The following is a 26,870-nucleotide window of genomic DNA, read 5'->3' on the forward strand; positions in this document are numbered from 1 at the left end:
CCTGCCGGGCCCGAAGCAGTAAGTAACGTGGAACGACAAATGGAAAGACGCAGGGCTCGGTGCACCCGCCGCCGCGCGCTGAGCGGGGAGCCCGGGGAGCTCGGAGGGGCGGGGCCGAGGCGCGGGGACCCGGGGCGGGCGAGGCGCGGGCGGGGCGGGGCGGACACTCCCCCAGCGCCCACCACGCCCCGCGGCGGCCTCTTTAAGAAGTGGAGCCGCCAGCGGGGCCGGCTGGCGTTCACGTGACCGGGCGCCGCCGCACGCTCGCTCGCGGAAGTCCTCCGCGAAAGGCGCTGGGACCCCCGGATGCCCTGCGGCACGGGCAGGCAGGCTCGGCCGAGCCGGACCGCAGCCGGCCGCCGGGATGGTGCAGCTGTACAACCTGCACCCGTTTGGGTCGCAGCAGGTGGTGCCCTGCAAGCTGGAGCCCGAGCGGTTCTGCGGCGGGGGGCGCGACGCGCTGTTCGTGGCGGCGGGCTGCAAGGTGGAGGCGTTCGCCGTGGCGGGCCAGGAGCTGTGCCAGCCGAGGTGCGCCTTCTCCACGCTGGGCCGGGTGCTGCGCCTGGCCTACAGCGAGGCGGGTGAGTCTGCGGGCGGGCCAAGGGGCACTGGGCCCCGGCTGGGGCCTCCTCCCTAGCCGACCGAGTGTGCTGGCGGCCGCTCTAGGTGGGGAAGGGACTTTGTGCCTCCCGGAACTTGCCGAATGGTCTCGGACGGTCTAGCTGGGTCTGGCCGCTGGTTGCTTGAAGGTGCGCTGAGCTGCGCGGTTGTCCGGGGCAACCAAAGGTGTGAGCCCGCTTCTGGTGGGGCGGGGTGCCGACAGCTCCTTCTCCTCTTGGTCCTTGCCGGAAAGGCCTGTGCCTGGGTTCCACTTTTCCACTCATCCCACACACTTAAACAAAAACCCAAACATAACTCTTTTAGTGTAGAAACTATCAAACACATGTAAAAGTAGCAGTAGGGAGAATAGTACTGTATCCTGAGCCCCAAGCTACTCGCAGCTTTAACAACTCAGTGGCATTTTTTTTTTTTTTTTGTAAGTCAAGATCTTCCTAGAATGCAGTGGCGTTATCGTAGCTCACTGCAACCTCAAATTCTTGTGCTCAAGCGATCAGCCTGCCTCAGCCTCCCAGCGAATGGCTGGGACTCTAGGCTCCTGCGACTACGCTGGCTTGGTTTTTCTCTTTGTGGTAGAGACGGAGTCTCACTGTGTTGCTCAGACTGATCTCGAACTCCTGGCCTCAAAGGATCCTTCTGCCTTTGCCTCCCAAAGTGTTAGGATTACAGGTGTGAACCACCACATCCAGCATAACCAGTCCTTTTACATCTATACCTCCATCTACTTTTAGTTAGTTTTTGAAAGCTCAGATTATATGCTGAATTTTAAATCTACATAATTGGAACTCAGGTCTCAGACCTCCCTCCTCTTCCTCCCTAAACAGCTGTAGGAGCAGCCACTACTCTCTTCCACCAGAAATGTGAAGCAGCGCCAACGGGGCACTGTGTGGACGTATGTACCTATATTTTAGAAAAAGCCAACATTTAAAAATAAATGCTTTTTCAGATTATGGGAGAATTCACCATAGGATTCTTTTAACTGCCTAAAACACTTAATTTTGACTCATACTTTATAAGGGGTATTTATGGTGGAAAAGCTGGTGGCTGTGGTACAACAAAGTGGAGAGCTTGAACCTGGAGGATTTGAGATCTGCCTCTAATCCCTACTCTGCAACTGATTCACTGTAAGTTTATAGAAACCTTTGGGTCTCAGTTTCTGTTTAAAAAAAAAAAAAGTAAGTTGAATTATTATAAGAGATCAGGGATTTCCAGACATTGGGATTTTGTGAATCAGTTAAAAACTATGAGGCTACCATCCATAGTATCTGACTGGTCATTTTGTCAGGTAAAGATATATGTTGGCATACCTTGTTCTATTGTGCTTTACTTTATTGCACTTCGCAAGTAAATTGTGTCCTTTTACATATTGAAGATTTGTGGCAACCTTGTGTTGAGTGAGTCTATCAGGGCCATTTTTCTCACATTTGCTCACTTCATGTCTCTGTCACATTTTGGTAATTCTTGCAATATTTCAAACTTTTCATTATTATTATATCTGTTATGGTGATCTGTGATCAATGATCTTTGATGTTAGTATTGTTTTGGGGCACCACGAACCACATCCATGTAAGACCAGGAACTTAATCATTAAAATGTTGTGTATGTTCTGATTGCTCCGCTGATCAGTGGTTTCTCATCTCTCTCTCTCCCCCACCCACCCCCCTCTCTCTCTCTCCTTGGGCCTCCCCATGCCCTGAGACAAAAAAATATTGAAATTAGGCCAGTTAATAACCCTACTACAGTGACCTCTTAATGTTCAAGTGAAAGGAAGAGTTACAGGTCTCTCACTTTAAATCTCAAAAGCTGGAAATGATTAAGCTTAGTGAGGAAGGCATATTGAAAGCTGAAACAGGCTGAATAAAGCTAATTCTCTTACACCAAACACTTAGCCTAGTTTTAAGTGCGAAGGAAAATTTCTTGAAGTTAAAAGTACTACTCCAGTGAAGACATGAATGATAAAGTAAAACAGCCTTATTACAGAGATGGAAAAAGTTTTAGTGGTCCAGATAGAAGATTAAACCAGGCACAACATTCCCCTAAGCCAGAGTCTAATCCAGAGCCAGGCCCTGACTCTGTTCAGTTCTGTGAAGGCTGAGAGAGGGGAGGAAGCTGCAGAAGAAAAGTTTGAAGCTAGGAGAGCTGGTTCATGAGGATTAAGGAAAGAAGTGGTCTCCATAACATTAAAGCACAAGACGAATCAGCAACAAGTAGAAATTGCAACAAGTTATCCAGAAGATCTAGCTAAAATTGATGAAAGTGGCTACACAAAACAATAGATTTTCAATTTAGCCCAAATAGCCTTCTATTGGAAGAAGATGCCATCTAGGACTTCCCTAGCTAGGGAGAAGTCAATGCGTGGCTTCAAAGGACAGACTGACTCTCTTGTTAGGGGCTAATGCAGCTGGTGACTTTAATTTGAAGCCAAAGCTCATTTACCATTGTAAAAATTCTAGGGCTTTTAAAAATTATGCTAAATCTACTTTGCATGTGCTCTCTAAATGGAACAGCAAAGCCTGGATGATAGCACACCTCTTTACAGCATGGTTTACTGAATATTTTAGGCCCATTGTTGAGACTTACTGCCCAGAAAAAAAAGATTCCTTTCAAAAGATTACTGCTCATGACAATGTACCTGGTCACCAAGAGCTCCAATGGAGATGTACAAGGAGATGAATTTTTTTTTTTTTTTGGAGACAGGGTTTCCTCTGTTGCCCTGGATAGAGTGCAGTGGTGCCATAGCTCACAGCAACCTCAAATTCCTGGGCTCAAATGATCCTCCTGCCTCAGCCTCCCCAGTAGCTGGGACTACAGGTGCACACCACCATGCCCGGCTAGTCTATTTTTTTGTAAAGACGGGGTCTTGCTATTGTGCAACCTGGTCTCCAACTCCTGGCCACAAGCAGTCTGCCCTCCTTGGCCTCCCAAAGTGCTAGGATTACAGGAGTGAGCCATCATGCCCAGCCTAAATCGACTTTTGACTACAGAGCTCTTTAAAAAAAAATCCTTTTAAATCTCTTGTTATCAGATTTTAGCCAGGATAAACAGCCAGTATTTCTGGATTTTGAAATTTTTTTTTAACCGATGTTATCCTCCTCAGTGAAACTAATAAACCTTCATCAAGGTTATGACCTAATTAAGGACACAAAGGCATCTCTGAAGGAAGAGGTGCAAAGCAGTCCTCACAAGATCTGGACCCACCCCCAAAGACAGTCCAAAGAAAACAAAGTTTTGCTAGCCACAGATGGGGTACAACACACATTTTTGTCTGGCCATATTTTCTAGGGTCTCAGTTTCTCAGCTGGCCATCTATACACAAAGGCCGGAAAGCCTCATGTGACTCCTACAGATGGAAGAAGACAGGAAATCAAAGCTGTCCATAGAAGGGAAAAGGATAAATATCAAATGGGTACTCCAGAAAGTCAAAAGTCATACAATTATCAAACCAAGAGGGACTGGTTCCTTTTTTTGTTTGTTGTTTGTTTTTTTTTTGTTTTGTTTTTTTTTTGAGACAGAGTCTCACTCTGGTGCCCGGACTAGAGTGCCGTGGCATCAGCCTAGCTCACAGCAACCTCAAACTCCTGGGCTCAAGCAATCCTGCCTCAGCCTCCCGAGTAGCTGGGACTACAGGCATGTGCCACGATGCCCGGCTAATTTTTTCTATATATATTTTTAGCTGTCCATATTATAATTTCTTTCTATTTTTAGTAGAGACGGGGTCTTGCTCTTGCTCAGGCTGGTCTTGAACTCTTGAGCTCAAACAATCCACTCGCCTCAGCCTCCCAGAGTGCTAGGATTACAGGCGTGAGCCACCTCACCCGGCCTTGGGACTGGTTCCTTGACCAGGGATGGGACATAGGCTGCAATAGACTACAAGGTGGGGGCAGCATCATGAATGTTGTTTTTATGCTTGCTAACCCAACATCCATTCTATAGCCCATGGATCAAGGAGTTAATTCTGACTTTCAAGTCTTACTACATAAGAAATACATTTTATAAGGCTATAGCTGCCACAGATAGTGATTCCTCTGATGGATCTGGGCACAATAAATTGCAAACCTTCTGGAAAGGATTCAGCATTCTAGATGCCATTAAGAACATTTGTGATTCATGAGAGGAGGTCAGAATATCAACATGAACAGTTTGGAAGAAGTTGATTCCAACCCTCATGAGTGACTTTGAGGGGTTCCAGATGTCGGTGGAGGAAGTAACTGCAGATGTGGTGGAAATAGCAAGAGAACTAGAATTAGAAGTGGAGCCTGAAGATGTGATTGAATTACTGTAATCTCATGATAAAACTTGAATGGATGTGGACTCACATCTTATGGATGAGCAAAGAAAGTGATTTCTTGAGATTGACTCTATACCTGGTGAAAGATGCTCTGAACATTGTTGAAATACAACAAAGAATTTAGAATATTCCATAAATTTAGTTGATATAAGAAGTGGCAGGGTTGGAGAGGATTGACTTCAATTTTGAAAGAAATTCTATTATGGGTAAAATGCTATCAATAATATTGCATGCTACTGAGAAATCTTTTGTGAAAGGAGTCACTTAATGCAGTGAACTTCATTGTTGTCTTATTTTAAAAAGTTACCACAACCACCCCAACCTTCAGCAACCACCACCCTTATCAGTCAGCATCCTTCAACAAGGCAAGACCCTCCACTGGCAAAAGGACTATGACTCACTGAAGGATCAGATGATTGTTAGCATTTTTTTAGCAATGAAGTATTTTTTAATTAAGCTATGTACATTGTTTTTTTAGACATTATGCTACTACACACTTAATAGACTACAGTGTAATGTAAACATAACTTTTGTATGCTCTGGGAAACCAAAAAATGTGACTCTTTTTTATTGCAATATTTGCTTTATTGCAGTCATCCAGAACCAAACCTGCAATATCTCCAAGGTATGCCTATGTTTAAAAAAAAAAAAAAATCCTACCATTTACTGTCACCATTATTTATAAAAGGAAAAAAAAAAAACACTCAGCACCAAACATTGGATACCTTTAGCTTTCTGAGCAACTTACTGTATTGTCATTGTTTTTCCTTTCTGCCTAATGACATCAGCAGGGGACTGCACTGGTTCACAGACCTGTTTGAAAACTACTCATTAGCTCTGGAAATTCCTTTTCATCAGGAAGATTCTGATTTTGGTATTTCTTATGAAATCCATCTTTAATGGTCATACCTTTTACAATATTGGTAGATTTCCCCGTCCCACCCCCTTTTAGGCATAGGCAATAGACATAGGAACCTTCAAGTTCTGTTGGGTGTCAAATTCACCATTTTCAACTTGTGTGTGTGTGAGTGAGAGAGAGAGAGAGAGAAAGAGAGAGAAATAAAATATGTTTACATGATTTGCCCATTCTTCCAAATGGACATTTATTCTAGAATGTGAAGGGGCAGGCATTGTGTAAAACTCTAGCTTTCTTGCCTGTCAGTGGTGATGATTCCTGGGATCCAGAGATGGCCACTGCCTGTGCATAAGAATGACCTGGGAAGCTTTAAAAAATCCCCATGCTTTGGGCTCACACCTTCAGAGATATAGTATGTTTCCTTGGGTTGAGGACAGCATTGGGAGGAGTTAAATGTTTAGCCAGGATTGAGAACCACTGGTCTGGAGCCACAGTGGCTGCAGGAGACATGGTAACCTCAATGAGGCCTAGCAGGACAAAGAAGTTTTTGTAATCAACTTGGTTGCCTTAAAGAAAGCTCAGGAGTCATGTGGGATGGCATTAGATCATGGATCATATAGCTCAAGGGTAACTTTCCGTTCAAGATTTGAACTTCAGCCCCTGGGTACAGCTCCTTTAATATCCACACGTAATTGAACACAAAACAGGGCTGACTCACACATAATTGAACACAAAATAGAGCTGACTCCTGGCTATGCTGCATATTCAGATAAATTGTTTTCCGCTCCTCAGCTTTTCCCTTTTGGCCCCTTCCTCCCATTCACAGTAACTGGAACATGGGGATTCCTGCTCTCAGTGCCCAGTGTCCTCCTCTGTAGCAAATCTTCCCCTGTCAAAAATGAATCTTAAATCAGCCGTTTATATTAACTATAAACACTTTGCAAACAAAAAACCAGATACCACATGCTCTCACTTGTAAGTGTGAGCTAAGCAATGGGTATGCATGGTCATACAGAGTGATATAATGGACATTGGAGACTGAAAGTGCAGGGTGAAAAATTATCAGGTACAATGTACACTATTCAGGTGATGGGTACACTAAGAGCCTAGACTTCTCCACCATACAATTAATCCACATAACAAAAAACCATTTGTACCCCCTAAATCTATTAAAATTTAAGAAAGTATTTTGTAAAGGAAAAAAAATGTTTTGTAGGTCTTTTACCCAAGCAGAAAATATTTCAGGGTTTTTTGTTGTTGTCATTGTTGTTAAATCTCTCATTAGCTGAAAACTCTTCTTTTATACAATTTGGGGTTGTTAGGAAAAAAGTAGGCAGAAATTTTGAAGGATGGGGGCTCATATCATCATCAGTAAAGGAAAATTTAGGCTTTTTATGTGAAGGGAAGAAGAGGGAGACCTGAGAACTCTCCACTCTTGAGAGAGAAAGTCCTACTGTTTGGGCAGCAGAGTGCTTATAGGAAGCTCTGGTGACGGACACTGTTCATGGGGTGTGTGGGGACGGTGGGGCAAGGAGGACAAGACCGCATGGCTCTTATTGCCTGTCCTTTAGCACAAAGTGTGCTAAACCAGCCTATCTACCCTCCCCTCCAAGCCCTGTCTTCCCTTAACTTTTCTGAAGTCTTAAAACATATTTGATGCTTCATGTGTCTGTCCTCTGATGTCAGTTTTGTCAAAGGGAATGCAATCTCTTCCATAATCTGATATTACTGTTGACCAGGTTTGTGATCCTGCTACATGAAAAGGAAAGTTTACTTACTTTAAAAGTAAGTCTGTGGTAGGGCTCCACAACCATGGATTCAACCCCCTACAGATTTTGTAAGAAGGACAAGATTATATATCTGACTACATAAAAATTGTATGGTAAAAGATGCCATAAGCAAAGTCAAAATCAAACAATGGACTACCAAAACCTGTTTATTATGCAGGGCCAACAGTGTTAATATCCCTTTTACCTACAAAGCTGTGATTCCTTGATTAGAAAAACAAATCAACAACCTAATAAAAAATGGACAACTTGCAGAAGAGAAACTATCATGGCTGTTAAATGTGGAAAAAGATGGCCAGCTTCGTAAGTGGTCTGGGAAATGTAAATTGTAATAGCCATGGGAGTCCATGTTTTCCTGATCAGATAGAGTCAGTGCCAGTAAGGATATGAGGAAACAGTTTTGTTCAAACAGTGCCACTGGCAACACAAATTGCTGTTATCTAATTATGGTAGTAATCTGGCAACACTCATTAAACTTTAAAATGCGCCTGACCTTTGGCCCAACATTCTCTCTTTTGGGAATCTTTGCCATTAAAACAAACACCCCAGTAGGTATAGACCTGTTTATTACAGTGTGAAATGTAGTGGCAAAAAAACTAGAAATACTTGAGTGTATATCAATTGGGGAATTGTTGAATAAATTATGGCACATGTATATATGGGATATTTCACAGATATTGAAAAGGATGTTAGATGTCCATATATCAACTTGGAGGGAAAGATTTATTGTTAATTTTTAAAAAGTAGATTGTTAAATATATTTAGTGTGATTCCATTTTGGTTAAAAAAAAAAAGAGCAAAAAAACTAGAACACCACTCTGTGATCCATGTTGATAGGAGAGAAGGGGGTTGAAGGGTACACACCGGGCAGTGTCAACATTGGGTCCTCAGGGCTAGGACTGCAAGGGGGAGATCATTAATGCTTCCCATTTTGCTTCTCTTTACCACTTTACCATTTTGACTTCTCACAACTAATATATGTTGCTTTTATAAGTTAAGGAAGCTTATACAATAACCCTCCTGCCCCCCCAAAAAAACAAAAAAAAAGTTCATACAATCAACAATTAAGAGAAAATTAACTTGGATTTATATTTTATTTACTATTTCCAGCTTTATCCTGTTTCTCAGAATTGTGACTTTTGTGGGAAGGAGAGGGGTTAGAGTCCAAGTTCAGCTAACCTCAGAGTTCCTTAATTTATACCTAATTTTAAGGTCACACTAATACCACTGAACTCTTTGTCAGTAGAGCTTTGTTGGGGCTGTAGATTTAGAGCTATAGTAATCACTTAGAGTTAATATACGAAATAAAATGTAAACTTTCTACATTACATAGATAATTAAGACACTAAAATGGAGAGATGGGGAGAGATTGTATTTCAGAATCTCAATGCCTAAGGTCAGTTAAAAATACAACTAAGATTTTGTTACTTAGGGTTTTGTTCTATTCAGTCTTTAATTCAACCATTTGTGTTGGGATTCATTAATAGTTCTGTTTCATGGCAGTAAGGTAAGTGGTTGTGTTTCTAATTACAAATTCTAAGCATAATCTTATTTCCATCTCAGGAGACTACTTGGTAGCAATTGAAGAGAAAAACAAAGCTACATTTCTGCGTGCTTATGTGAACTGGAGAAGTAAAAGGACTGAGAACTCTCGAGTGTGTATTCGAATGGTTGGGCACAATGTGGAGACACCCTTCAGCGAAAACCTCAGAGATCAGATGTCTATTATTGAAATGCCACTTTCTGAGGCCCCCTTGTGCATTTCCTGTTGCCCTGTGAAAGGAGATATTCTTGTTGGCTGCACAAATATGTTAGTCTTATTTAGTTTGAAATATCAGATCATCAATGAGGAATTCTCAATATTGGACTTTGAACGTTCTTTAATTATACACGTAGATAATATCACTCCTGTTGAAATTTCTTTTTGTGTTGGATATGTTGGTGTCATGTCAGACTTAGAAGTCTTAATCCTAAAACTGGAGTCAGACCCTAAAAATGGAGAGAGAGTTAACCACCATCCACGTAAGACCAGCAATCCAATGAAACAGACAGAAGGTAAATGATGAATTTAACTTGCTTTCTTGTTTTAGGTATGGAGAAAACCTTTACCTTTGGCAGTTTCTGAAGGGCTCTATTATATATGGTGTTAAGCCACATTATTTATAGATTTAGTTATTCCTATTATATGGGATTTGAGTTTGTGATCTGGCTGTCCGGATCTTATGCTGTACCTTGTAATTGTATTTCTGTGTATATTTGTCAACAGAAGTAATGGAACAGTTACAGATAGATGAGGCATTTCTAGTCCCTTAAGTTAGTAACACCATCTCTGCGTTTCAGTTTCCTCATGTGTAAATGGGGATGATAATACCTATCTTGTGGTACTTTATCAGTTGTAGTGGGGAGTAAATGAGCAAGTGGTGAGGATTTTCAAAACCACAATGCTTTCTAAATCTATGAAATGTGTGTATGTAAATAAATTACTATATATCTAATTGGTGGGAGAATATTGTGAAATCCAATTTTCATTTCAGCAGATAGGAGTACTTAAAGTTGTCAAACTCTTAAATTTTATTTTTTAAGGTGTCAGTAATGAAATTTCACAGCTTGAGTCAGATGATTTTGTTATCTGCCAAAAGCCCATGGAACTTCTTGGTAAAAAAAGTGAACAGTCTGGATTATCTGTTACACTGGAATCTACAGGATTAGCTGATGAAAAACTAAAGTATTTCCACATCCAGCACCTGCTCTATAGGTATTAGAGAGCTTTTTATTTACCAGCACTTAATATATATGTACCTGCTTAAAGTACAGGGAAATTAGGTTTCTTCTTCTGTCTTTTTCAACTCACAGACGTTTTGCTCCTGATATTTCATCCTATGTCTTGCCTGATGACATCAAGTTGCATTCCCTCCAGCTGTTACCCATTTACCAGACAGGTAAGTATGACAGTGCAGGAGTGTCACAAAGCAGCGAGGTACAAAGGCTCTGGATGGGGAGAGGAGACCAACGTGGGTGATAGGTTTGGTTCTTCCACTGAGTCTCCCTGTGGCCCTGGACAAGGTCCTTAGCAAGTCCCTGTGAGCGCTAGAAAGGGAAGTCATGCCTGCCAGGAGAAGTCATGGAGACGGTGTGATAGACAGAATGCATTTCCCTTTTTGAAATGGTCTCTAGGTCCAAAAAGGGGAAATCAGAGCCCTGTGAGAGCTGAAGTATATCTGTGTTCTAGCTTGGTATCTGGCAGAGCTTCTTACAGTGGCCTTGTGAGCAAGGTGGGAAAATGTGGACTGAATGGAAATTCATTTAAAGTAGTGGTTTTCAACCCTGCTGCACATCAGGCTTACCTGGATACTGTTAAAAATACTGATGCTCAGGCTCTACATGCTGGATATTCTGACTTAATTGGTCAATTAGGGGGCCTAGGCATCAGTATTTTTCAAAAGTTCCCTGGGAGTCTAACGGGCACCAAGATTGAGAATCACTAATAGGCTCTGCACTCACTCCTGGCCTGCTTCACATCTTTAGATGTTGTCTGGAAAAAGATATAAATATTATTCCAATTAAATGTCTTTATTACCTTCATTTATTTTTTTCTTTACTGAATATTTATTGAGTATGTACTATGTTGAGTATTATGCCAAATCCTGGGGAGCCAACAGTGAGCAAAGTGCCTATACTTGCGGAGCTAATTGGCGGGGGAAGGCAGACTTTAATCGAATAATCACAAAGTCACAATTTTACCCTGAAATGAGTGCTCTGTGGGAAAGGAACCCCGGTGTGAGAGCCTGTAGCAAAAGACCCTGACCTCAGACCTCATCTTGAGGTCAGGGAAGGCTTCTTGAGGAAGAGGATGTGAAGAGTGAATTGGGCTGACTTGGGAATAGTGGTTGGTACAGGGGAGGGGAAGAGGAGGAAGAGAGCCTTCCAGGCAGAGGAAGCAGCAAAAGTTGCTGCTGAGGGAAAATCATGTTTGAGGAACTGAGAGGAGCCAGACTGGGGCAAGTGGAGCAAGGGAGGGGAGGTGTGAGACAGGGCTGGAGGCCAGACAGGGCCCCTGGCCATGTTAGAGAGTCAGCTCTTCATCCAGTGAGCGTCCCATAGCATTTGGAATAAAAATCCCAAATCCATTCCATGTCCTACGTGACCCTAACTCTGAGCTCATCTCGTCCGACTGTCACCCTGCTTACTGTTCTCCATCCATAGTGACCTTTCTCTCTTGCTCAGGTATGCTGAGTGCACTCTTACGTAAGACATGTTATTTGTTCTTCCTGTGCTGAGAAATGTGTTTCCTCAGATCTTGTGTGACAGGTGCATTCAGGTCATTCAACTCACAGCTGAAATGTAACCTTACCACAGAGGACTTCCCTGACCTCTTAATGTAAAATCTCCTTTATGCACATACTGTGGAGTTTACTTGTTCATTCTTCATTGCAATCCCTATCACTAGAATGAAGGCTCTGTGAAAGCACTTACCTTGTCTTATACACTGTTGTATCCCTAGAACTGAGAATAGCAGCACTTAGTAGGTACCTGATGAATATTTACTAAATAGACAAATGGTGATGTGTGTTTGAGCTGGGCCCTAATGGATGAGTAGAATTTTTAGAAGATAGAGATTTTGGTAAGATAGTACATAAGAGGAACTAACATGTGCAAAGTGTAAAATTAAGTGTGTTTGGAAATTAGTGAGCAATTCTGTTTGGCTAGAGCACAGATGTGGGAAGAAAAGAAGAGGGAGAAAAAAATGAGCATTTGGCTTTGGGCAAAATGTGGAGGGTGCAGAATTGGACTTCTGATATTAATGGGTGTCCTTGAAGAGTGTCAATCAGAAGAGTACTTTAAAAAAATATTGGTTATAAAAAATTTCAAAACAGAATGTAGTATTGATTCTTTCTCTTTATTTATTGGTTTCCTGGTATTTATTTCTTTCATTTTTGCATGCAGGTTCTTCTGATGGAAAAAATTCGTCTCAGGAAAAAGAGTTGCTGAGTCTCTTTTGTTTTTTCTCCTTACCTCATGTGGGATATCTCTACATGGTTGTCAAATCTGTTGAATTAATGTCAGTCTACCACTATCCAGAGAAGTCTCAGCAGGCGGTGCTCACACCACAATTCTTGCACGTCATTACAAGGTACTGTAACAGTGTCACTTGCTGACCTTCAAGGCACTTATTTTTCTGTAAATTTTTAAGGTGCTGCCTAAATCTTTAACTGAGAATTGTGTGAACTCGTATAAAGCACTATAATGAGTTACATTTGTCTTTTCAAAGCTGTTTTTTTGATGTCCTATACCTGCCTTTGCAATGCCAAAGATTTAGACTCTGGTTTTGTCTTTGTTTTGTTTCCTTAGACTAGATGGGGATCCTTGTAAGGAAGTATAAGGTTCTTCATGAAGGAAGATTTTTATAGGGAATTCTAATGAAAAGTCACTGGGGCCAGAGAGGGCATCTCTTCAAATTTCTTTTTATATTTCCTAAATCTTTTTTCACTACTACCATATTTTTTCAGTATGAATCAAATTATTTCATAATAGTTTAGAACTGTGAAGAGACCAGAAAGATGATTTGATTCTACTCCCTAATTAGTATAGACAGGGAAATAGAGAGAGGTTGGAATTGGCCAAAGTCATGTGCTAATTAGTAGCAGATGTCTTCTGAGTCACCTCACCCTGGTATGCTGGCATGGAGACTGGATTCCCGAGCAGGAGTTTGATCTTACTTCCTTTTATCTCAGCAGTAAGTGATGCTTTTGGTTCTGTTTCCTGTTTTATGAGCTTACGTTGTGTTCAAGGCATTGCCTTGTGCCCTCTGACTAAGCAACCGTGAATAAGGTACACCAGGTGCTGCTTTCTAAAGCAATATAAGAAAAGGTTAGGGATATGATACATACAAGGGCCACAAACACTAGGAGATTTATGGAAAATGTCTTAAGACTTCATGAGCGTGCTATAGGCACTGGGAGGAGGGAAATTCTGGCTGAGTCATGTGGAGAAGTTGTAGATTAGGTGGTTGTGTTTGAAGTGAGTCCTGAAAGCTAGCTGGAATTGTGATGGCTGAAGATTGGAAGAGATGGGCGTTATAGATAGAGGAAGACCACAAACAAAGGCTATATCCAGTTTTTTAGGAACATCTAATAATTAACTGCATAAGACAGTGATTTTATTCCCCCCAGCTGAGTGGTAGTGTCAGACTCTCCAGCAGGTGTTAGAGTATGTTTCTAACTGTGGAGAACTCACCTGGAGATTCTGATACCCACCCTTAGTGGTTGTGTTCCCCTTTCCTTCTGATTTCTGGTGTAAGGAAAAATGCTGCTGATGGGAGTGTGTTTCTTAAGTGAACAACGTGGAGGTAGCTAGTCTTCCCAATTTCCAAAGTGTTATGTAGTGATGTTCTTCAAATATGAAGAAGCTGAAAAGTACAGAAGTGGTGAAAATAATGCTTGAGAGAGAACTCAAAGCTTTGAAAATTAAGCTAAAGAGTTTTTTAAGGTTTTGACCAGAGAAAAGTGATGTGATCACAACATTGCTTTAGGAAAATTAGTGGTGGCTCTTGTGAAGGAAGGATTGAACATAGATAAATAAGCTATTGAAATGGTTCAGGCAGTGATATTAAGGAGCTGCACTTGGTAGCAGGAAAGAAGGATGGATAGGAGAATCTTCATCAGGAGAGGTATAAACTTGGTGTCTGATGGAATAACGGGGATGGAAGAGGCATGAAAAACCCCACCAGGGTTTTGAGCCTGCTTTTATGAAAGAATGGAGGCTGGTGTAATGTGGGGTGAAAGAAGTTAGGTTTAGACATTTGAGTTTGAGATGTTTATGGACTGTTGAGAGGGAATGCTAAGTAGGCTTTTGGATACGTAGAGCTGTATATTAGGTTAGAGAAGAAAGCTTAGAAGTTTTGTTATCATCAAAAAAGAGCTGATTATCAAAGTAGTGAGCATGGCCCCAAGAGTGTTTAGACAGGGAAAAGTTGTTGGAGAATTAAACTCTGATGAAGGTCTTGTTTAATAAGCAAGAGGAGAAAGAGAAAGATCTTTAAGGATGCAGAAGAACTAGGAAACAATAGCATTTCAGAAACCAAGGAACAGGAGAGGGAAAAGGAGGAATTAAAAATATTAATTTCTGTCCCAAAATACTGATGCAAAAGACTATCCATCTTTTCTCCTTCTAATTATATACATGTACAGGACACTGAGAATTTCATGAGTGAACCCACTCAATTTATTGCCCATGTCTCTTATGTATAGGTCAAGGACTGATTTGGTATGTAGAGTGCTGAAAACATAGTATTCTGAGGGTTTGAAAGGACTTATAATTTGTGGATTTTTCACTGCCTCCAGGCAGAAAAATTTTGGGAGTTTTCTTAATATTAGCATCAAAGATACTCTGATATCATTAACTTGACCGTGGAACCATTAGACATTAGAATAGCAGTTATATGTAAATTTGGATTCTTAATAAGGTCTCCCACTCCTATATTTAAAATTCTATAGTGTTGAACTCACTTATACATATTTTTTATTTTACCCAATAGATAAATGTTTTGGAAAAATCTTGTCCCAGGTACTATGAACACTATTTGGGTGATGGCCATACGTATAGCTAGGACTCAAGCATTACAAAAACGATCCATGTAACCTAAACATTTGTACCCCTTTAATGTTTTGAAATAAATTTTTTAAAAAGTTAAAGAAAGAAAAATCTTGTCTCAATAAGGTTATTTTGAGAAGTTTCTTGAAGATTGGTATGTTTACATACCTAAAAAAAGCATATTGCAAAAATTTTTTTTTAAGAATCACGGAACAAAATAAAATCATGTAAAATGCCAACCTTATAGAAATATGTAAGTAGGAAAGCCCGGCATGAACTCCTACTCCCTAGAGTCAACCATATATACAATTGGTATATATTCATCCAATTTTTTTCTTTAAAGTACGTATATTACTATGCCTTATTTTTTGTAGATGTGGATGATACTGAGTACAGTGTTCAGTAACTTGCTGTTTTGTTTAGCAGTAGAGTATATCTTGGATGTCTTTCCATGCCGGCACATTTCTGTTTATCTTCTCTCATACCTATGCTTAGTATTCTAACAATAGCCAACAAGCTGGGTTCCTATAGGTGGAGGTGAGTCAGAGGACTGTGCCTTTTTATCTCTAGAACATAAATGTCATTTATCTTTGTGGTCATATGAATTCTCAACTGTCATTCTGGCCCTACTGCAGGTGCTTTTTTTTGCTCCCCACCCTCTCAGTTTACTTCCAAGACTGCTAACTGCTCCAGGTTTGCAAGTGGTGGTGCTACTGTCCCAGTGATTATCAGGACTCCAGAGGTCATTTCCTAGAACTTTGTGGAAATAGACAGAGGTGGCCATGGGCTGAGGCTGAAGTGGAAGCACCAACAGGTGGAGAGTGGCCTGAATATCTCTTCCCTACATTGTGCGAAGTCTCCCGACTGAAAATGTCAGAATGCCTTTCTTGTTGAAGTATTTCTTTTGCTTGAATATAACTGTTAGGTTTGCTTTAGTCCCTTTTTTTTTTTCCTAAAGAGTTCATTTTTACTTCTCTCGCTTTCTAGTTTATTTTTAAAAATCATTCTTATGAATCCACAACAGATAATTGAGTATCTGTTGTGCACTTACTGTGGGGTCCCTAGGTTCTTTTACTGTGCAGAAGCAGCCTGCAGCTGTGGAAAGAGGTAAAGGAGTGTAAGGAGTCAGGAGACCTGGGATATAATTGGCTCTACTCTCCAGAGAGGCCTTGGACCAGTCATGAACCTTCCATGCTCTGATCTTTAAAATAAGCTCCTGGTATAGGTAATTCTGAAGGATCCCTCAGACGGTCTTTCATTTTCAGTTCTACCACTGAATTTGTGGTTTGCATAGTCTAAGTGTGTTGTCCAGTGTAATTCAGGATGAATTTCATCCTGAGATGGGTAAGGTAGAATAGTCAGGAGACAGGTTCTGATCTTGGTTTTGATAGTAAGCCATCGTATCTTGGGCAGATACTGGGGGTATCATTTTATTTGTAAAATGAGGACATTGACCCAGATCCTTGGTTCTTAACTAGGGGTGTACATCAGAGTTACACATGGAGCTTCATCCAAATTTACATGCTAGATTCAGCCCCTGGAGATTCTGATTAAGTAGGGGCCAGGAGAAGGTTAGTTACATGTTCTTTAAAGCACACTCCAGGGATTCTGAGGGCACTCTCTTGTTGAGAAACAGTTTAATTCATCAACATTTGACAAATACTTGAGTCTTCTTCAACCTCCTGCCATTGCTCTGTTTGCCTGGGAACATCCCCCCACCCCACTGTAGGCATGTTGGTTATTGGCCTCCACTTTGCTCAGCGGCCTCTCTCCTCTTCCTCAGCAATAACCTGCAGTGTTTCACAGTGCGGTGCAGTGCAGCAGCAGCTCGTGAGGAGGACCCGTACATGGACACCACCCTGAAGGTTAGGACTGGCTTGTGAAGACAGTGAAACCTTAAGATCAAAAAGGAACACATGAATGCTTACAAATTTGCTCTTAGGCCTAAGCTTGGTGAGGAGTAAAGGTCTTAATGTTGTCTTATATATTGAATTAGAACTTTTGGATGTAAAATAGTAAAAGTATTTTGTGATTCATGGTTTAGTTGACAATTTTTAAGATTCCTTTGAAAACATTTCACTCAGAATTGGTTCAGTGCATAGTTTTTAAAGTTTGGAAAAGCATATGTATAGTGTAAATTTAGAGAGAGCCTTTCACAACTATAATATATTTCTTTAACAGAAATATTGGTGGCAGTTGTACAGAGCTATTAACCAAACAAGAGCACAAAATTGAATAAAATGCATTAAAATGATTTATTTATACTATTATAAAGAGTATAACACACTCAGACATTAGATATGCCTATAATTCTTTTGTCATTTTACAAGCCTCCTGTACTTAATCTGAGTTAATGGATATGCTACATCAATAACCTCATTTTTAGTGAGAAGTAATGTGCTTAGTCTCTGAAAAGCTCTTATCCACAAAATAAACGCAGGCATTTTTATGATGAAACTCTACGTTTTCTGACCTTGAACTTTTTTTCTCAGAAATACACTGATCATTTACATTATATTCATCTATGCTATTTCACCTCTGCAGCTATTTGAATGGCTAATTGTTATGAATATACATACTGCAAGAAACCCCCAAATCATGATGGCCTGCATTTCAAAAGTTGGTTTATGTCTACTTGGAACCTGGAATACCTTTTTCTGTAAAAGTAAGCCTTCAGTAATGATGGCTATATTAACAAGCCGGCCCCTGTGGAGTGCCTGATGTGTCCGAGGCACTCTCCCAGTCCCTGTCGCCCACGTTGCGTTTCTTAAGTTTTCAGTGACTCTTTTTTTGGCCATGGCCTGCCTGTAGTTTTCTGTTGCTGACCAGGCTAACTGCCTGCCTTCAGCCTCTTGGGAAACCAGATTTTCTGCACTTTTGTATGAATACATACATAGCCTTTTCAAGAGATTATTTTTAAAAGGGGTTATTTTCCTAGTAAAAATGGAAAGGTGACTAAGATTACAAAAAGCTTCCATTCTTTTGTTTCTCTCTGTTCCCCCACCTTGCCTTGTTAAACCTCAGAAAGACACAGGCCTACATAGGGGTGATGGTACACTTCAGGGTATGTAATGGATTGAAGCAGGATCAATCTGCATTTGAAAATCATAATTCACATCTTTTCAGAGTCTCAAAATCAGAGCGAAGGCACAAAGAAGAGACCAAGGGGAGGGAGCAGGAGAGATGGGCACCTGGTGGCACATGCTGCCCTTGAGTCCCGAGGAGAAGGAAGAGGGAAGGACAGCGATGGGCACACCTTATTTTCCCCCTTCCCTGCAGCCCACCAGTTCTGAAGTCCTAGATGCCACCTGAACGAGCACACAGTTAGCATGCTTGCTGACTCAGGCATTGAGAACTGTGATGTCTGAAAGAGGTTTCACAACCTCAGAGTCTGGTGGAAAGAGCATGTGGTCTTTATCTCCCTTTCCTTTGAAATTCTGGCCCCTTAGCTCTAGCCAAGGCCACTTGAACTATTTTTAGAAATGAAAATATAGACGAAGGTATTTCCCCTATCACTTTGTACAAGGGGACAGTGAAGATGATCTCAGGATCAAAACAGCGTCAATGAATGAGAGAGCTCCCAGGAAGCTCTTTCAGTATCTTTCTTACCCATTCTTCTAGAATTAATGGTCCCTTACAGGAGCAGGAGCTGGCTCTTCCAGTTTATTTGACATGCCCTGGCCTGTCAGCCATTTCAGGCACGGTTCACACCTAACGGGCTAACAGGGGCATCCAAACAAACACACAAGCATTTCTTACACACACCCATCCGCAAAGAAACCATTTTATGTACCTGTGTGCAGTAGAATGTCCCTTTATAGTGTCTGATTTTGCCTAGAAACTCCATTTGGGCATACTCCCGAGCCAGCCCACTATTGCTGGTGATTTCTGGGGTTGCAACTTACTAGCCCAGGGCTGCTCTCCCCCAGGGGTCTGTGGAGTCACACTGTAGGGCATGTGCTGGAGTTCCTGCAGCTGTGGGACCCTCTTTCTTCTTTTATTCAATCAACAAATGCTGAGTTTATTGACTGAGTAGCTCTGTAAGATAGATGTTGGTTATATAGGTTTAGAGAACCTCTTTACTTGTTAAGAATAGGAATTAGGGGGTTCTTTTGGGGGTTGAGGGGAGAGCAGAAGAGATTTTGTCAAATAAGCAAACTGATTTTGGAAGATTAAAGTTTGCATACTTTTTATTCCTTGGTTAAATTTTGATTTTCTCTTTACTAGGCTTGCCCACCTGTCAGTATGGATGTCTGTGCTTTAAGAATACAGCTTTTCATAGGCTTGAAAGCCATCTGTCACTTTAAAAACCACATTATACTTTTGACTAAGGCAGACGCTGAGGCCATTCCAGAGAGAAGAGAGTCACCCAAGAGGCTTCTGTAAGCATCTCCTCCCCCCCAGGCACTCCTGCTAAAGTTTCTGGAGTGAATTGTAACTGGTATATTTTGTGTGTGTCTTAGTTTATCTTTTTGAAAATTAAAGCTTGGAACAACCAAACGGCTTTTCTATAGTGTTCTTTTTCCAGAGAAAGAAAAGAAAGTTCTAATGATCTCTCTATAGTATCCTTTATAGTTGACCTTGGAGCTTTTAGAAGAAAATGAATTGTAAAATAGTTTCAGTAAAAATGAGTGGTATTTTAGATAAGAAGTTAAAGGGTATGCGTTTCTCTGTAATGAATAGAAAAGACAGGGCCTGTAATGCCAGTCCAAACTATAAGACTTTTTACTGTTTTTGTCTTTTGATCTTTCCATAGTTACATTTTTATTCAAAGATTATTTTCTGGTATTTCAAAAGAAATTAATAATGCATTTTCTTGCCTTAAAGCACGTTCTTGATCTATAGATAATGTGCTGATCTACCTTAAAATAAAATTGCTTTTTGATGATGTTAATTTCTGGTCAAGTCTTAGGGTTTCTGCTTTCACATTGTTTAGAATAGAATGCTAAATTCCAGACTAGTTATGTTTTTATTTGATGTTTTCTCTACTGTGAACCTAGTGGTGGAGAATGCAATCTAATTTGAACATTCCTCTAAGGAAAATTTAATCAATAAATAAATCTGTTTGGGGGAAAGAAGCATATAGTGTGTTCATATTTCAAGTCCAACATGGGTTTTTAATTTTAATATAAGTTTTTATTTTTTCAAATTGCTTGCACTTGTGCTTTGTTCTACTGACAGGAATCAGAGGTTGACTGGTCACATAGAGCATATGCAGAGCGGTCTGAGACCAACTGATCCTAAAAACTTTCTGATGAGACAAAAAGCAATTTGACATTTGACATTCTAAAAGTACCTTATTTTTTAAGTGATTTTAAACATTCTAATTTATTTGAAAATTTATTTGATCAAAATATTTGCAAATATTATATACTAAAGAAAATGTATCACACAGTGAAAGCAAGAGATAAGATAGTGCTTTAAGCAGACTTACAGTTTTTTGTGTCTTCTACCATGGGCACAGGGACTTTTCCTTTCAATGGGCCTTGCCTGTTCTTTGAAGTTATTGCTCATTTAAAAATACTTGTGGAGTGAATTGGAACCAATTGGTTTATCAATGCATAACAGTTATAGAATATTAAATGCTGTAGGCCTAAGTCGTATTGTCAACTAATAGTCTATAAAAGTAAATAGCTAATCACTGAAGAAAATACCTAATAAAAATGGTTTCACAGTTTTGTTTTATAGTATCCAATATTTACTATTTAAAACTGTCATTTGTTAACATGTCTTAAATTTCTTGTTCTTTGTTTTGCTTTTAGTTCTAGAAAAGATACCAATGTTAAGATCAAAATACCTCCTGTAGCTGAGGCTGGGTGGAATTTGTATATTGTGAATACAGTCTCACCAGTGCAACTATACAAAGAGATGGTACTTTTTTTAAACTTCTGATTCTTATAATTTAGAGTGAAATTGATAATCAGAAATTGATTCTAATTATCATACATTCAGGATGGCACAGCAAACCAGCTTCCAGGCTCTGACTGTGTAGATCTTTCTACAGCCTCTTGCTTTCGTAGCTTCTGACATTTGAGGAACGAGTAGGAATTCCCTTCACTAAAGTAAGACTCCCTTATTCATACCCACCCTCCTAAGAGGATCAATTAGCCAGTCTAAACATAAATAGCCTTTGACCTTGTCTTTGAATCCTAGCAAAGAGAACCGTGAAATTGAGCTAAAAGAAATCGAAGCTCATTTATCCCTGTCTCACTCTTCTTCCTTGAAATATTAGCAGATTGTCTTAGGGCTGCAGCAACTGCAGCATTGTCCTGTGGGGAGGGGCCTAGAGTGGGCATCTTTATTCCTATTCTAAGAGTAATAGCTCCCTACTCATCCTTGGCAATTATTTTAATTCTGTAGTTTGAAACATTTCAAACAAAGAAAAACTACAAGAATAACAATAGTATAAAGAAAACTTTTTATTCCTCACACAGATTCACTCACAGTCAATATTTTACTCCCCATTTGTTTCTGTTTTTTTGTTTCTGGCACCTTGGGTTTTCTAAGACACACACACACACAACACACACACACTTTTTTTCTGATCCATTGGAAGGTAAATTGTATGCATCAGAGCCTTTTGCCCCTACGTACTTCAGTGTGTATTTTCTAAGAGTCAGGATAGTCTGTTGCATAACCACAGTACAGTCACATGCTTCAGTAAACTTGATATTGACACAATACTTAATCTAGTCTATGCTTCCTATTCCAGTTTTGTCAGGTGACCCAGTAATGACTTAGTAGCATTTCTACCCCTCCTCCTCTAGTCCAGGATCCAGTCTAGGGTTAGATTGTGTATTTAATTATCATGTCTCTTTAGCCTCCTTGAATTTGGAATATTTCTACAGCTTTTCTTTGTATTTTATGATGTTGACATTTTTAAAAAATATAATTTTCCCCTCCACTTTTTTTTTTTTTTTCTGAGACAAGATGTCACTCTGTTCTCTGTTGCCCTGGCTGGAGTACATTGGCATCATCATAGCTCACGGCAACCTCAAACTCCTGGGCTCACGTGAACCTCCTACCGCAGCCTCCTGTGTAGCTGGGACTACAGGCACTCGCCACCACCCCCAGCTAATTTTTTTCTATTTTTGGTAGAGATGGGATCTCACTCTTGCTCAAGCTTGCTTCTTTTTTATTTTTGACAGTGTTCTTCATTTAGGGCTTTTTTTTTTTAATCATTAGATTCAGGCTATGCATTCTCAGTCAGAATATTATATAGACAATGTGGGGTTTTTTTAGGTTATCACATCTGGAGGCACATGATGTTCACCCACCCCTCGTTGGTGACATAAATTTTGATCATTAGATCAAGGTGTTGCCTGATTTGGACCTGACATTTTGATGCTGATAATTATATCAGCTTTGCCCTATCTTTTTAGTCTTGCTTAATTGAAAGTCTTAGACTTCATTTAGGTGATTTGACTTGAGGAATCTGAATATACTGATTGAGTCAGATTAGTTAGTTATAATTTTTGTGAGGCCACTATGAGTTATGGAAATAGATGTAGTAGAGCCTAAACTCACCAATTGAAATTAAAATAAAGGAGGGATACTCAGTCTGTATTTGGGAAAGAGTTAAATCAAGGAGCTTTTTTTTTAAAAAAAAAAAAAAAAAGTCAACCATTTCAAATACGTTCACTAGTCTGATCCAATTCAGGTCAATATATTGCTAACTTAATGGTGGTATTAGTATTACAGTGTTGTTTGGGCCTTCTCTAATGATTAAAGCTATTTAACAAGGTAGTATTTACAATTACGTGTGTATTAAACTGGCTCATAGATGGTGGGGAAAACACTTCAGCCAAGGCCCTGTCAAAATAGTAAATAATCATTTACTTAGTTTTAGGATTTAATATGTCCAAATATTAACTTTACTAACAAAATGTATAGATGTTCTTAAGAACTGGGAAGCTTTTGGGAGTTTTTCTTCAGCAACCTTAGCATTTGTCTTTTTTGTTTTAGGTAGACTATAGTAATACCTACAAGACTGCCAGAACCCAGAGCTGCATTCATCTTCTCAGTGAGGCTCATCTGTTAGTGAGAGCTGCCCTGATGGATGCCAGTCAGCTGGAACCCGGGGAGAAAGCAGAGCTTTTGGAAGCATTTAAGGAAAGCTGTGGGCACCTTGGGGACTGTTACAGCAGGTTGGTGACATCTCTTGGAACCACATTACAGAAGCCATCTTGAAGTTTCGGTGTACTGATTAGCATTTCCATCTCTGGTAGTTACCTGATAAATGATATAATACATGAGGGAAGGTGGTTTGTTTATTCACTTCTTCCACAAGCATTTATTGAGCACATACTGTGTGCTAGGTACTGTGCCAAGCTTAGAGATACAAAGATGAATGTGACTCATTTGCTGCCTTCAAAGAGTTGCAGTTTATTAGATGAGCAGTAAGTTTCAGGTTCATGAGTCTCCCACAACTTAATTTAAGAATTTAAAGTTTTTTTCAGGCCTTGAGGTGCCTATGACCAGTGAAAATCCCTGAAACAGCTGTATTACTGGTTTATTGTCTGTTAGCTTAAGAGAGAGATGCCAGCTGCACAGTCTGTGATTTTAATCTTAGCAGTCAGTGCTTTTACTGATGTCGGAAAGGAACACTAGGATGAATAGTGCTTTCATTTTTGAGATGATGTTTACAAATTTTTTTGTATATGATTGTTTTAGGGACTTGATTGACCCATATGAATGATTATAAATTAATACAACAGACTTTTCCTACCTATAAACACCATTATTTTAGAGCCACATCGTGAATATTAAAATTCGCCTACTGAATTATTGTTTTTATATTTTTGTTACGAGCAAGCAAAAAGAAGCTGCATTAATTGGAATAACTTTGTAAAATAAAACTTAGGAATTTGTTCCCATTACTAATGGCAGTAGAAAAGTATTTTGAGATCTGTGTCCTCTGAAAAGTGTGATCTGATATTATTGAATGTGTTAGCTATTGAGGCTTTAAAATTACAAATTTGAGTTTTTCTCATTTCCTTCCCTTTAGGCTTGACACCCAGCATTCTCACCTCACCTTGCCGTACTATAAGATGTCTGGTTTGTCTTTGGCCCAAGTTTTGTCCCGCATGGACTGGACAGTAGAGGATGCATCACATAAATATGAGAGGGGATTAATCTTTTATATTAATCATTCACTTTATGAAAACCTGGATGAAGAATTAAGTGAAGTGAATATGGTTTTTTATTTGTTATATTTAATATTTTTAACTTAATTTTAGTAATTTTATTTAATACCATTTAGAAGTTAAGTTCCAAATATTTTTATTCTTTGATATTCTTCTTTTTCTAAAAAAGCAGTGTGGTTTTTTCTTCATTAACGATCATAGAATTATAGCTTGGAAAAGAACTGTGGGTCATTGTCTCATGGTTTCTCATTATGTAGACAGGGAGATGTGATCTTTCGTGGTTGAATGACCTGCCCAGGGCAGCAGCATGTCTTTAGAAGAGTGACTCAGAATGTGGGCCTTGCCTGCCGTCTTCTCATCTGTAGTCCTTCCCACAACCTTAGTTGTCTGTTTCTCCAAGTGTCCAAAACTTCACTTAGAGAACCTTGGCCTAGTGACCTTGAGACATTATTATCTATCCCTCTGTGTATTTTTTGAGGCAAGGTCTTGCCATATCACCCAGGCTAGAGTGCAGTGGCCTCAACACAGTTCATTGTAACCTCAATCTCCTGGCCTCAAGCAATCCTCTTGCCTTGGCCTCCCAAAGTGTTAGGATTATGAGCGTGAGCTACTGCGCCCGGCCTTAAGACATTATTAATGATTATTTTTAGTCTCTCATGTATATGAGTGGAGATATTCCAAGTTGGAAATTGTGGCACCTAAATGTTTTAAGATTTTGAGAGAAATGAAACTTTTTCATATAAATTACTTCATTAGGTATATTTTGAACTAAATTGTTTTTACAATGAACTTTTAAGTGTAACTTAATCAAATATTTATTTTCTTCTTCCTAATGCCTGTTAAAGTTAGAAATGCTCGTCACAACCTGGTACATATTTTCATGGCTTTTTCTTCATTATAACAGCAAAGAGATCATTTGGGGTCATCTCAGATCTTCCGTATATCAGCATCAACTCTGTCTTTTTAAATCAAAACATAATACTATAATTTTATCTTAATTGCAATGTTTGTATCTTGGCTTTGAGAGAGAGAGTGTGTGTGTGTGTGTGTGTGTGTGTGTGTGTGTGTGTGTATGGTTTTTTTTTTGGTGATTTTGTTGCTTTCCTTTTGTTCACTGACCTTTTACTCTTTGTTTCATGTTCAACAAAGGAATTAGCAGCAAGAGTGGTTCAGATGTTTCATGTAGCTGAGCCGAAGCAACTGCCTCATATTCTTTGTAGTCCTTCTATGAAGAATATTAATCCTTCAACTGCCATGAGCTATCTGAGGAAGCTGGATGCTTCTGGGTTGTCATCGATCTTACTGACATTGACTAAGGCAGCAATGGCTCTGAAAATGGGAGATCTTGACATGCACAAAAATGAAATGAAAAGCCATCCAGAGGTATGATGCCCTACCTGGTATTCACAGGAAGCTGATATAGAGCTTTCTTCTATCTTCTTTCAAGCTCATATTTTCTTAGTTGTCATAGAAAACAGACTTAGTATTAGAAGGGAAGTGGGTCAAGTGGGATTTTGGATTTCACAAATGAAAAAGAAATAAGACTAACAAGTGGCAGCAGTGGTATTCAAAGACCTTTCAGCTTAGTGACAGGTATGTTCAGAGCACTGAGTTTGGTGCTGAAGAACAGGTTCTGCCCTGAGTAGACAGATCTAGCATGAGGGATATGGCCTGTGCACTAAAAAAGAACAGCATGATGCGTATTTAAGTACAGCAAGGGGGATATAAACCATGAGCCTTAGGAGTCTGGTAGTTGCAGAAAGCCTCCACTTGGGAAAAATCAGAGATGACTTTATGGAGGATTGGACATTTGAATGGTCTATCAAAGAAAGACCATTCAAGGTCTTTCCCTTGGAAGAGGTCTTTTAGGGACATGAGCCAAAGATGTTAATCATTCAGGGGAAGAAAATAAGACGTAAATGTGAATTGAGCACTTACTATGTCCCAGGCCTATTCTAACCCCCTTGCATATGTTATCTCATTGAATTCCTACAGTAATACTATGTGGTAAGTGCTATTATAGTTGTTAAACACATGAGGAATCTAAGACACGGAGAGGTGAAGCTCACACAGCTGGTGAGTGGTGGAACTCGAATTGAACCAGGTGGCCTGACTTCAGACTCTGTGCTTCTTTACAGTTATTTTTGTTGTTGGATTGTGGTCAAATGACCATAGTGTGACTTTTAGTTTCTTAAAACTAGAAAAGCAGAAGTGCTGTATCACTGTACAAATGACATGTTTTGTTATGATGAGGAGAGCAGGTCAACATTGGGGTATCTTCTGTTTTGAAGGGTAGAATTCTAGAAAAATGAATTTTCTTTCCATAATTTTGAAATGACTTAAGATATATTACAGTTGTCCCTTGGTATCTGTGGGGGATTGGTTCCAGGACCTCCTACAGATACCAAAATCCATGGAAGCTCAAGTCCCTGTTATAAAATGGTATAGTATTTGCGTATAACCTACGCACATCCTCCTGTGTACTCTAAATCATCTCCAGATTACTTATAATACCTAGTACAATATAAATGCTGTGTAAACAGTTGTTACTCTATTGCTTATGGAATAATGGTAAGAAAAAAGTC

At 39.9% G+C, this 26,870-nt stretch overlaps 1 protein-coding gene across 3 annotated transcripts in view; it reads left to right on the forward strand.

The window, feature by feature from the left end:
- The first annotated feature begins 228 nt into the window (after positions 1 to 228).
- HPS3 (HPS3 biogenesis of lysosomal organelles complex 2 subunit 1) overlaps positions 229 to 26,870 on the forward strand; it is a 38,422-nt gene continuing 11,780 nt past the window's right edge. For 2 of the 3 annotated variants that reach the window (XM_045539441.1, XM_045539442.1), the window contains exons 1-11: positions 229 to 581; positions 9,113 to 9,604; positions 10,133 to 10,304; positions 10,403 to 10,488; positions 12,494 to 12,680; positions 16,923 to 17,004; positions 19,367 to 19,521; positions 20,902 to 21,010; positions 23,105 to 23,286; positions 24,147 to 24,327; positions 25,435 to 25,668. In XM_045539441.1, coding sequence (XP_045395397.1) covers positions 365 to 581; positions 9,113 to 9,604; positions 10,133 to 10,304; positions 10,403 to 10,488; positions 12,494 to 12,680; positions 16,923 to 17,004; positions 19,367 to 19,521; positions 20,902 to 21,010; positions 23,105 to 23,286; positions 24,147 to 24,327; positions 25,435 to 25,668 — 2,097 coding nt within the window. In that variant the 5' untranslated portion in view covers positions 229 to 364. The remainder of the gene's footprint in view (positions 582 to 9,112; positions 9,605 to 10,132; positions 10,305 to 10,402; positions 10,489 to 12,493; positions 12,681 to 16,922; positions 17,005 to 19,366; positions 19,522 to 20,901; positions 21,011 to 23,104; positions 23,287 to 24,146; positions 24,328 to 25,434; positions 25,669 to 26,870) is intronic. The other variant, XM_045539440.1, reaches the window with a different exon arrangement.

The sequence above is a fragment of the Lemur catta genome, chromosome 1 (genome assembly GCF_020740605.2).
Source record: "Lemur catta isolate mLemCat1 chromosome 1, mLemCat1.pri, whole genome shotgun sequence".
Taxonomy (NCBI): domain Eukaryota; kingdom Metazoa; phylum Chordata; class Mammalia; order Primates; family Lemuridae; genus Lemur; species Lemur catta.